At 41.0% G+C, this 12,319-nt stretch overlaps 1 protein-coding gene and 1 non-coding gene across 3 annotated transcripts; both read left to right on the forward strand.

Moving 5' to 3' along the window:
* The first annotated feature begins 2,034 nt into the window (after positions 1-2,034).
* On the forward strand, positions 2,035-8,755 carry zc3h14 (zinc finger CCCH-type containing 14). 2 transcript variants are annotated; one of them, XM_086264529.1, is made up of 17 exons: positions 2,035-2,219; positions 2,552-2,594; positions 2,691-2,805; positions 2,952-2,992; positions 3,113-3,257; positions 3,729-4,032; positions 4,123-4,286; positions 4,529-4,629; positions 4,732-4,890; positions 5,251-5,319; positions 5,474-5,612; positions 6,443-6,645; positions 6,768-6,906; positions 7,009-7,151; positions 8,139-8,218; positions 8,323-8,429; positions 8,539-8,755. In XM_086264529.1, exons 1-17 carry the CDS (start codon positions 2,184-2,186, stop codon positions 8,540-8,542), a joined length of 1,992 nt encoding a protein of 663 aa, XP_086120655.1. In that variant the 5' UTR covers positions 2,035-2,183; the 3' UTR covers positions 8,543-8,755. The 2 variants fall into 2 exon arrangements, with proteins under 2 accessions (XP_086120655.1, XP_086120654.1); XM_086264528.1 differs by having other exon boundaries at positions 2,052-2,219; positions 8,136-8,218.
* A 1,295-nt stretch (positions 8,756-10,050) lies between these two features.
* On the forward strand, positions 10,051-10,349 carry LOC147312502 (signal recognition particle RNA). Its single transcript, XR_015125220.1, has one exon.
* Positions 10,350-12,319: the final 1,970 nt, after the last annotated feature.

A 12,319-nucleotide genomic window follows, 5' to 3' on the forward strand; every position in this document is an offset into this window, starting at 1 on the left:
TATTGACCTTTGAGCTCATTAGAAGTATATAAACTAAACTAAGTTTTTAGATTGCCTTACTATATTTCCTTACAAGTTTGCCAATTTCAGTGAACCATTGCACCTATTTCCCAATTTTCAAACAACAAATAAAGACGAAATATTGCCTCTACTTTTGCACTGTACTGTAAGCATTGTATCTGGTCACTCCTGTGTACATAGAGTAAGGACCTTGTGCATACTGTTTATACTGTCTGTGTATCTGGGTACCATAACGTGTAAAAACTGAATAAACTAACCTTTGCAGAACACGCACTCCCTGGAAGAGTACTAAGATCTTTTTTCGTCTTAGAGTGGACTGATGACCAATGTTACCTCTAAGCTGCACGCGTGCGCAATTGCGCATGCTGGCATGGTCTCTGCGCACAGAAAATCTGCGTTGCGCACAAAAGAATCTAACCTGAATTGAAATTAAAACTTTAACAATTCTGTTTTGCAGTGTTAGTCAGTAAGTGACTGGCTGCTCCCGTATGGGATTAGAACGATGCCACCTTATCCCATAGTCCAGCCAATAATGCGATTCACATTCATATATACGCAGCTAGTCAACGTTGTTGACAGGCTATGACAGCGTCCTTATGTGCCGACACCAGTGTTTTAGCTAGCAAAGCGGTGTGGCTGATGTGGAGTGACGCCACGTTAATGACAACGTGTACAACCATTGGAGATGTGAGCAGGACAGACGGAACAATTGACGGAAAATGTGTGGACTTTATACCAGTTTTTAAATTGTGTTGATAGGCCACGTAAAACCAGAGTTATGATAAAAATATATGCAATGTTTGTATGTTTTTTCCTGAATACTATCGTTGTTTATATTTACTGCGGGAAGAAATGGTAAAAACTGTGTTTTATAAGGAAAACACTCGAAAGCACTCTCTGACTGTGAGCAAAAACCAAAACCCCCACCCTTTCCTATTGGTCGAAAAATGTACCATGTCGACCAATCCAAAAAATGATATGGCAACATGACATTTAGTTGTTTAGAAAGGGGGGAATTTTTAGGAGTGACAGAGATTTGCAACGTTTAGCGCAAATCTTGTGTAGTTAGTGTGTAGTGTAGTCAGTAGTTTTATTGTGTGTGTCAGAACAATGAGGCGACTGCTAAATGTTACAGGTGTTACAGGAGTGATACATCTCCTGTTGTCAGGCCTGCAGGTATCAGGCTGTTGTTCTCCTTTATCTCATAGTGGACAGAAATAATTTTTTGGAGTGGCACAAATAATTTGTGTGCCATCAAATTTGACGCAGAACAGCTGATTGTTCTGTAAATAGTTTGAAGTTTATTTTAAAAACCGCCTTGGCTGCATTTTTAGGTAAACAGCTGCAAAAAACTTTGTTGTTTGCAAAGCTCAGTTACTTTTTTGAAGAAGTAACTATATAATTAATTGCCCAACATTGGTTATTATTTACTGTATTTTGCAGACAGAGATTTACATGACTCTCTCCCAGATCACAGACTCATACTCATAATACAAGTCAGAGCTTTATTTTAAAAAAGAAGAAAAAAAAAGAAAGTTGTATTTTCAAAATTGGAGTTCAAGTTATTTTTACTTCCAATAGTGTTAACATACTACACAGGTCATGAACAAGATTTTTTTTTAATTTCATTGTAAGTGGGCTAAAGCAGTTAATTAAAAGTAGTCTAACATAAATTTGATTATTTTAATAAACCATGTGACTTGGATGGATTCGATGCTGGCGTGACCACAGTGCACACGTCTGCTGTTGCTCACAGTGGTCCAAGGGACCGCTCAGGGAGTTTGTGTGTTCGCTCAGACACATGAAAAATTAGAGGGAACATTGCTGATGACCATCCAGGTCATCTGAGAGGTGTTGTGATTGAGGCATGGTTCACCCCAGCTTCAGTCACCCAGCGCTTTCAAACCCTTTCCTTTAATTGGAACATTTTACTAACAAGTTTACTTTTTCCAGCATCAACTTAAAGTGATTACTCTAAATGCTGAACAAAGACAAAAAGACATCGCATACGATAGACAGATGTATGCTTTTTGTCCCTATTCGGTTGCCTTGATTTGATTTGTCACGTGATTCTACGTCACATTTGTCCCTGGTGTTTAGCGGTGCAGCTGGAAAAACAGTTGCCTCTTTTAGAACTAATTCGCTTGACTCAAGCAACAATAATGGAAATCGGTACAGAAATTAGTAAGAAAATAAGGGTGAGTAACAGTGCGGGTTGAAGCTGAGTGGTCTGCGTGATTAATGTTTGCGTAACAAAGGAGCTACAAGCTAACACTGACTCGCTAGCTTAAATGTGTCAGCCTAGCCTAACTTATTGTTTTATTTTCAAGGCCGAGGGATTGGTACCTCACTCCGGCAGGCATCGTCATAGACTCAATAATTTCTTTTTGATTTGAACAGTTTCCACAGCATAAACTCAGTGCTACGTTAAGTTAATCCTTGGGTTGTTGAATGATAACAGCGCAGCTAGCTACGCTACCTAGAATTTGTTGAAATAACATCTTCCGGTTGTACTTTTAATCTCTTCCAGGCTGCTATCAAAGGAAAGCTTCAGGAGCTTGGTGCATATATTGGTACGTGAATGATATTCAGTGATTACCTCTGAGACAGCAGTTACCTGGTTGTGTAGTCTTACCATACACGATGTGCGTGTTTCTTTTTCTTCACAGATGAAGAACTCCCAGATTATATTATGGTGATGGTGGCAAACAAGAAAACCTCCCAACAGATGGCCGACGACCTCTCGCTCTTCCTCGGAAACAACACGATGAAATTCACAAGCTGGTGCGATTATATTGTTTATTTGTGGACTGGTTCTTATATGGCGCTTTTCTACTCTCCTGGAGTATTCAGAGCGCTCTGAATATGTAAAATATGAAAGAAAGTTGTACCTTTTTGCCTTAACTTTGTTTTCGTTTCTTCATTTTTAGGCTTCATGGTGTTCTGGAGAAATTAAGATCTGTTGCAGCAGGTAAGCCCGGCTGCGTTGAATACATCTCTGCACTTTTTAACCAGCAATGGGAAGTTTGTCTTTTTTATGAACATGTGAGGCTCAGGAGTTTAGCATTGCTCATGTTTCTGTTTTTCTCAGAGCCCGCATCCCTCAAGCAGCTGCAGTCAGACGGCGCTACTGTGAGCGGGAAGAGCCGATCGTCTGTAGGTGAAAACGGCCGAGCGGAGGAATTAAGAGGAGATAGGACAGAAGCCCGTGTATCCAGCTCTGCACATGAGAGCAGGTACCTGACGCAGTAGTTTCTCAGGTTGCCCCCTAATTTCCAAATTATGCTTCAGCAGGAAAATCTATGTAGTAACTTAAAGCAAATTGTGAATTGATTGCTCATTGTTTGGGATAATTTTGCTCATGCTGAGGTCTCCAACCACTATTTTTCCAAGTTTAACTGTGGTAATATCCATTTCCTCTTTGGAAGGTCTCATAAATGGTGGCTCAGTTCTTCTGTGTGTTTGTATTATTTGTACTGTTTAAGGTTTTTATTATACTTTTTTATGATGTAAGTCAGTGATAATTCACACAAAACACAAAAGCATGTCCGGATTTCCCCCAGAAAGTATTATGATGTTAAAAATGACTATTTACTGGAACAAAGAAGTACTCATCAACAAAGAAAGTCTTTGGTCAGAGCAGACCAAGAAGTGTGTTTGAGTGTGGTTACATTTTTCTTGTATTTTGTTTGTTTGTTTGTTATCAGGAGGGGGACCTTGGAAAAGGGTTCCTCACAGCTCTCCTCCAGTGTTAGGCCCCTGGTGGAGCCGCTCCCATCGGAGGCAGTTCTTGACATCAAACCAGAGATGGACGACGACCTCATCGCTGACGAGCCTTTAGAAATCAGCACCAACCACAGTCGTACACACAGAGCAGCTAGCAGACACAGCGCTGATATCTATAGACCCGGTCAGGGCCAGTTCACATCAGTAAGCTCTGCGGAAGCGTCCTTTCATGCTAGACAGCAGGGCAGCAGAACCAGCAGAACCTCTAGAACTGGATCCAACAAGGTATTATCAGAGTGCTTATTTTGCTCACTTTCTGGTGACGGTGTGTTAGGTAGTTGGATATAGTAATAATGCCTTGCTTTCACCGTTCAGCAAGAAGAGTTTTCAAGGAAGCGGAAGGCACCGGTAGTGAGTTCTGTCGTAAGAGTGAACCGAGATGCAGACGAGGACAGCGACGATGTGGACGAGGACGAAAGCAGCTACAGTGGCAGAGGCCTCTCCAGTAGAGTGTCCCTCCCCTCCAAACCAGAACGGAAGTCAGTATGAACACTTGATGTCATATTAACCTCAGGGTTGGGTTTATACTGTGGAAAGAAAACGGTTAAGTAAGGTAATGTTTATCTGCCTCGTGGATGCTTTTATTTATGGGACTTTTGTAGGTCGTGTGTACCCAAACCACATGTGTGTTTTCTTGCAGTAAAGCTTAAGAAGTGAGTCACAGATGATCAATTTTGCGCTTTGCTGAGCTCTAACAGTTTTGAGGTTTGTATTGTTTCAGACCTACTCTCCCACCAGCCAAGCAAGCCAACAGAAATCTGATACTGAAAGCCATCTCTGAGGCACAGGACTCAATCACCAAAACGACTACCTACCCAACAAGTGCGTTCCCACTGTCGTACATTTAACCACAAACATCCTGTAAGTTAAGCTGATTTTCCATTCTTGTTTGTGTCATTCTCTTACGTTGACCTTTCCCCGCAGTACCACAGAAACAGACTGTTCCTGTGGCGCCTCGTACTCGTCTCGCCAGCAATGAGGAGATGAGTGCAGCCATCCAGCTAGTCCAGGAGCACCTCCACAGCCTGGCGCCCCGGGTGCAGACCTACACCGCCACAGATCTACCTCCCTCCAGAACATCTGGTATATATAATAGAGTTTCATGCGCACAGATGATCACATAGTCTCATTAGCTCACAAGTATATGTCTGTTTGCAACCTATGTCTGATGTTTTGTAGCTGAAGGAGCAGATGACCATAATTATTTATGTCTATATATATATTTTATGTATGTCACAAGCCCGGATGGTTTTTATTTGGATGATTAGTGTATAGCAGAACTATGGATCATCATAACTGAACAGCATAGTAATGAAATAGTTGTATAATTAGATGTGTGTTGACTTCGGCAGGCAAGTAACAATTTTAAAAAAGTTTGTGAGGTTCTCAAAGTGCTGTTTTGTTTGTTTTATTTATTTATTTATTTAATACATTTTATTCCAGCTCCAACAAGATCGTTAGCATCGCGGCTTCAGTTGGAGAGCAGCGGTAGAGGAGAACCAAATGAATATGGTGAGTTTTAGTTTTAGACAAGCGATTTCCGAATGATATTCCATGCAACTTTAGAAAGTTTCAAAACTATTGAGAAGTAATGAGTCTTCCCAAAAACACTTGATAGCTCCCAAAATTCTATTTACATATTTTTTTCAATCTGTCATGCCTCTAGGGGTGGAGGTCACTGCAGGCGGTGAAGTGAAGACATTTGATACGCGTTCTTTCATAATGAGTCGACCACAAGTGGGAGAATCTCCAGTTGGAAATCAGCAGCAAGTCCTGTCTGCTGTACCACGCACCGTCCAGACCAGGTTTGTATGTTTGTATTTTTACTGAGGTGGCATACACAAGGTGTCTTTCCATTATGAGTGGAATGGACTGAGTAGTGGCACAAAGTTGGTTGTCAATGCAATGAGTTCTCATAAAACAGGTGCTGTTGACATCTGATCAATCGTTGTGTCCTGGCAGCAGAGCGACTGATTTTATAAATGATGATAAATCTATAACATTACAAAAATATGAAGATCTGAAACATACATTGCAGACAAAGCAGCAGCGTGTGTGTGTGTGCACGAGAGGAAAAGCACTTATAGAAGTGTGGTACTATCCATACTGTATAGATGTGTGAAGCAGGAAAGAAAAGCAGCAAAAATTCAAAAAAAATCATTAAGTTACAGGAGAATTTGGTGGATTATAATCAAGTATCTCATTGAATTAATGTTTAAAGGGCAGTTTTATTTTCTGTTCTTTCACCTGCAGTCTTGGTGGTGTTTAATGGTCTGAGAGTAATGAATGATAAATGAAAACAGAATTCAAATGTAGGCTCATGTAAGTGCGATGTAAGGTGAGCAGGAAGTGCAAATAAGTTTACTATTTAAGGATCACTTATTACAGTGTTATTTAATGGTGATGCTATTGATTGGCCAGTAGGTGGTGCCATTGTTTCTGTTGACGATGTTACGAGGATGTACCTCGAAAAGAAGTGAACCACCTTTGTAGTACAGAAAACCCAGAGTTAACCACGAAGATAAGACCATATCCTGTTTCATAGTACAGGCCTGTGTCTTTGTATAAATAAAGAGACATTTGTGCTATTACTGGATTGTCATTTCATCTGTTCTGCTTTTCTGACTTACCCTAGCAAGGAGAGAGGCGACTCTGCCAGCCCGAAGTTCATAGTGACATTAGATGGGGTACCGAGCCCGCTTGGTAACCTTGCAGACTGTGAAACTGACCTGGAAGATGTGAGACCACCTGCGAACGTACCTGACGCAGCGAGCCATGCCCACAGAGAGCCCAAAGTCAGCGTCCTTCAGAGGTTACAGGGAGGCATCACATCAGAAGGTGTGTGTGTGTGCTCTCAGCGGAGTTATTAAAGTGATATGATAATCAGCTATTTTATTTTTGTTTTGCATTTTAAAGCCAAGTTTTAGCCTCTTTAGTCCTGTCCTTTTACCTGTTGACAGATGAGATGATGGACATTGACATGGCAGAGGAGAATGCGGTCCCTTTGAAAAAACAAAAGGTCATGGAGCGATGCAAGTTCTGGCCGGTGTGCAAAAGTGGGGATGAGTGTCTGTATCATCACCCAACAACACAGTGCAAGTAAGTAGCTATGTTAAATGCAATAAGAATGATTGTTTAGGGTATTTTTTTTCACTTTCAGTCATAAGTCCTGATTACATGTGTTTTGCTTTTTTCCTTAAGGACTTTTCCAAACTGCAAATTTGGGGATAAATGCCTTTTTGTGCATCCAAATTGTAAATATGACGCCAGGTGTACAAAGCCAGACTGTCCCTTCACTCATGTGAGCCGCAGGAGCACGGCTGCACCTCCTCCACCCAGACCAGGTACTCTCTCGCCAGCTTGACCTATGCTGGGTTTTCTTCTAGCCTCCTGTTCACTGATGGGATTCTGGCTAAATTCTGTGAGAGCGATTAGTAGTTTAAACATTTTCAGCTATTGTGGATCCACTAAAAGTTTCCCTAAATTACCTCAAGCAAGTTCACATACGGTTACTTGATGAAAAACAAAACACAAAAAACTGGTGGTGTGCAGATAGAAAGTGAAGCTAATCTGTTTAAAGTTAGCAGAGGAAGAATGCGTTCCTACTATTACCTTTTACTCATGTAAAACACTTGAATCTTCAGCCAGTTTTGTTGCATCATTCTGAATAAAGTAGACCTAACCTAAATGATACAGATCTGAAGTCTTTGCCGGGCTAATCTACACCTGTGATATAGATTATCTATTCATCAGGTCAGTCTGTTGGTAAGGTTTAAAATAATCACGCAGAGTAGATCTTTGTCAAGTGCATTGACCCGACTCTCTATCAGGCATCTTGTGCTTGCGTCTGTGGAAACCCCCAGTGCTTTTATAAAAAAAAAAAATCTGATTAGAGAAGATAAGACAGGACCTTGCTGTTCCCTTTTAGACTAAAGGTGAAAGCGTGTGTTGGGCTTAGAAAGAGGGCAGAGAATTTAAATGCTCCTCCCTGTGGGAGGACGGCCCTGAGAACTGGGTGACAGTACATTCACTTCTGTTGTCCTTGGTGTTGAGCTGACTTGGCATCTGCTGAAGTTGTATTCCCGTGTGAATTTAAAACTGTCTCACAAAAACTGAACAGTGGCCCACGTCAGTATTCGAATGAATCATTGTTGATTTCCTCCCCAAAAAATTGTTTTTAATGATGTCAGTGTTACAACAAAGAAGTCCTTATTGTTTTCCCTCAAAGACATTTAATGTGACACTGTTTTTACGTATCCATAGCACTTCCATGTTTCTAAACTATCATAATCATCCTGATAGCTTATCCTTGACCCTTATGTTTGCAGCAGTGCAGCAGACCCAGCCTACCAGCATCTGTCGCTTCTTCCCAGAGTGCAAGAAGATGGACTGTCCATTTTATCATCCCAAGGTAAAAACGCTGCACAAGAGCTGTTTTTGTACAACGCAGACAGATCGCTTTCAGATTCACAGCGAATCTGATTTTTTTTTCTTTTCTCTCCTTCTTAACTACAGCCGTGTCGCTTTGCTGCGATGTGTAAACGAGCCGGGTGTACCTTCTACCACCCGACCACAACCGTGCCTCCAAGGCACGCCCTGAAGTGGACAAAAGCACAGAGCAGGTGAACAGATAATGCAACTCAGATAAAGACCATCATTTAATATTTAATTCAGCATTATGTGTTTAATTTGATGATGCACCTAATAAATACGGTCTTTCTCCCCTCGCAGCTAAAGTACAGAGACTACGGCAGAAGCCCGACGGTCAGCGTTTGAAGCTGTGGAAAGTCCTTGTGTCTGTGGGCTGTCAATATTTCATTTACCGAATGTTTCAGTTTATTTTAATGTATTGTTTGGAGTGATTTTAAAGGAAATAGTTTTTTAAGTTGAGGAGTCAAGTTTTTTTGTGGGTCATGCTGTCAAAATAATAAATACAGTTATATAAAAATCTGTTTCACATCATCATTTTGCTCATGCTATTCGTGTACTTTGGTGGGACACCGACCTTGATCGGTTTAACTGAAGGTAAGTAACATACACTGAAAAAGCATAAAACGCGAACATGTTTGACCTTTTTTTGCTTATCAAAATTCTGCTGGAGTGACTTTATAAAGTCTGCAGTTGTTTTTATTAAATACACACGGATCCAACCAGACTGTAAAATCTATACATGCAGTCAGTGAGCTAAAGACGCCTTCAGCACTGCAGCTGTGTGCAATAACACCTGCATCCTTCTAAAGTGTGAAAGCCACTTATTACCAATCATTTAAATATAGAAATAGTCCCAAACCTGCTCTCATTCACCTGGTGACTATAGACCAATGATTGTGTCTTTTGGCCTGTGTTATAGCAGGATGGTGGAGGATATCCTGTGCAATTGGTTTATTTCTAAAGTTAAGTGTGTTTCTAGAGTTCTTTCCAAAACTTGCATTACAGGTGCCACTGAGCAATCTTAGTTGTGCACATTCATATGCAGATACAATTACTAACAGATTACCCTGTTAGTAATTGTGCTTTGGGTGTTTCTTAAGGTTTAAACTAAATTTGGCAATGTCTCAAATTCAAAACGTCTGTATAGATGTACTGGTTGATTTATGATTGTGGAAAACAAGCTGACTAACCAGTAATAATGAGACATAATTTTTGTGACTCTGAAAAGTATAAACATCAATGTTTTTGATCATGATTCTCGATCAGAGATGTGGCACTCATGTGAATGACTTGTTGAATTATAATCTGTGAAACATACATCAAACATATCAATAAGGAATAATATGGCGTCACATTGAGCCTAAGACAACATTCCTTGCAGAAGGTATAACCTGGAATCAGTTTTTGGCTTTTGTGGCTTTGTTTCCTTTATTTATCAGCTAGAATGTGTCGTTGACATTAATGGGCAGCTGAAGTTGCATTAAAGTGACCAAAAAAGCGCTGGATTGAGTATAATGTAGGTTCCGTAACACAGTCATAAAGGAACTTGCAGAACAGGGATTTCTTCATTTTATGTGCAATCCCTTTATAAATACTATTGAATACAGTATAGTGACAATATAAACAAAGACATTCCACATATACATCTCTCTCTCTATATATAGAGAGAGAGAGAGATGAAAGAGACAGAGAGACACCGGAAATCACTTTATGGCAGACGATCACGTTTTGGTACAACACCGGCTCTGTCGCGGCTTCGTGATGACGTCACATGACTCACAGTTAAAAGCTCAGTGAGCGTGCGTATTTCTCGCCGGGTGCGGTGGCGCGTGCCTGTAATCCAAGCTACCGGGAGGCTGAGGTTGGAGGATCGTTTGAGGTCAGGAGCTCTGAGCTGCAGCGGACTAGGCCGATCGGGTGTCCACACTAAGTTTGGCATCGATATGGTGATCCTGGGGGAGCCCGGGACCACCAGGTCGTCTAAAGAGGGGTGCACCGGCCCAGGTCGGAGACGGAGCAGGTCAAAGCCCCCGTGTCGCTCAGTAGTGGGATGGTGCCTGTGAATAGACGCTGCAGTTCAGCCTGAGCAATACAGCGAGACCCAATCTTTATACACATCATTATACCTGTCTCTACCTCACACAGCAGCCTCATCAGCACTTCTTTGTCTTTTTCATTTACGTCAAAAACATTCACAAACCTGCTGCTCTGCTCGTCCTATACCACCTCCACCTGCAGCACAGCGGCAACTACAGCCTCCACCCTAAATACTCCTGCTGGCCCACAGGTGGAGACAAACTCAAAGTAGAAAATTTATTCTCACAACTTTTTGTCTGGAACATCTGTTCAATTGAGGAAACATAAAATGGGTCCGCTAGAAATGAAATTACTTGTACACAATTCTGCGATTTGCAGCCTTTAATCACAAGTTCAAAAGAAAGTCTTGAAATCAGGTGTAAAACCTAAGAAAGATCTCAGATGCTTGAGTTACCAAATCACAATCAAACAGTCGCATCAAAGCACTTGCTACTGTAAGGTGTAGATCCCACCTTATTGTGGAGAAAAAGCCAAATAATTTTTAAATGACCTTTTAGCAAGGACTTGGCGACAGTGGGAAGGAAAAACTTTCTTTGAACAGGAAGAAACCTCCAGCAGAACCCGGGTCAGGGACCCACAGCCATCTGTTGTGACCAGCTGGAGGGTGAGAGGAAAGAGCAAAGAAAGCATAGAGAGACAGACTAAATCAGAGAGAAGACAAAACTTTAAGTCCTGCAGTAGCATGAGCCTACAGCAGCATAAGTAATGGATGATTCAGGATCACTTGAAAAGTTCTTAGATGACACCTTACAGTTGTTCTTAGCTGGGCTTGGTGACTTCCCTCATAAACTACCAGATAACATTAGTGCTGAGTCTCATCAGTGCTCTGGGGTCATTATTAATTAAGCAATCATTTTCTATAAACGCCTTCATTGTGTTTTATTCTGTTTCTGTCAGCGCACAAACATTTTTTTTTTTCAGAACAAAAAACCCTCACTGTCTGGTGAACTGCACTTTACTTACCCTTTAGGGTTTAACCCACTCATTGAACATTCAACATTTCAACTCCACTAAATAACAGTTACTTATAAATAACATTTAAACACCACTGACAGAGAAGATTTGGCATAATCTTCATGGGCACAACCCACATACCTTGGCATAACACACACATACACGCACGCAAGTAAGTTCCCTGACTTTTACCTGACCAGAAATCTTCCCATGAGGGACAAACAGCTTGTTTGACATTTATGTCAACTTCCAGTTGTGCTCGTTTGTTAGGAGAGGGACACTTTAAACCTTTAACACATCAAAAGCCCAGCGAGCCTCTGAAATCTCCTATGCGGGCGCGGTGTGGCCTTTGAGCTTCATTTTAAATATTTCGTTTTCAGCTGTATTTGTTGTATTTGAATAAAACATGGACTCTCAATGAGATCAGCACACAAACAAATTAATGACTTGGATGTTGCGACTGTTTTACCCTTTTGTTTTTTCTTCTCTGCGGGGTGCCGATGACATCACACAAGCAGCGTCAGCCTGAGCAAGATAGCAAAACCCGGTCTTTTTAAACCACTCACACGACAAAAACCATCATTACACATCATTTTCCATCATTCATGAGTTTCATCAGCCTTTCTTTTATCTCACAAACAAGCTGCTCTGCCTGTCCTACACCACCTCCACCTGGAGGTTAGCCGCAAATATCAGTACTGCAACAAATCCATGTGAGACGATTCCAGTTAAAGAACTGTTCAACAAATTAAGTTAATTAAAAATAACGATGAGTGACAGTGATGGAAATAGAAGAACAAATTGTTATTTTTTTCTTCTTCTTTTTTTAATACCTACCTTAACTGACAGTATTGTTGTCCACACGTCTTTCATTTAAAACAACAGCGACTGACAGTCCTTGGTGTCAGTTCCCAGCAGGAGGAAGTGATCGCCTCATTTTATGATTTCACTTGTATTGCACAGTAGTTATGACAGATGGAAAATTACAATATTTGGGCATCAACTTTTAGGCAGTTCTTGATTTATAAGA

Source organism: Aulonocara sp. 'chitande type north' Nkhata Bay, linkage group LG15 (assembly GCF_057382095.1).
Source record: "Aulonocara sp. 'chitande type north' Nkhata Bay isolate Kocher_YH1m ecotype deep benthic linkage group LG15, A_spYH_male_GT1.1, whole genome shotgun sequence".
Lineage (NCBI taxonomy): Eukaryota > Metazoa > Chordata > Actinopteri > Cichliformes > Cichlidae > Aulonocara > Aulonocara sp. 'chitande type north' Nkhata Bay.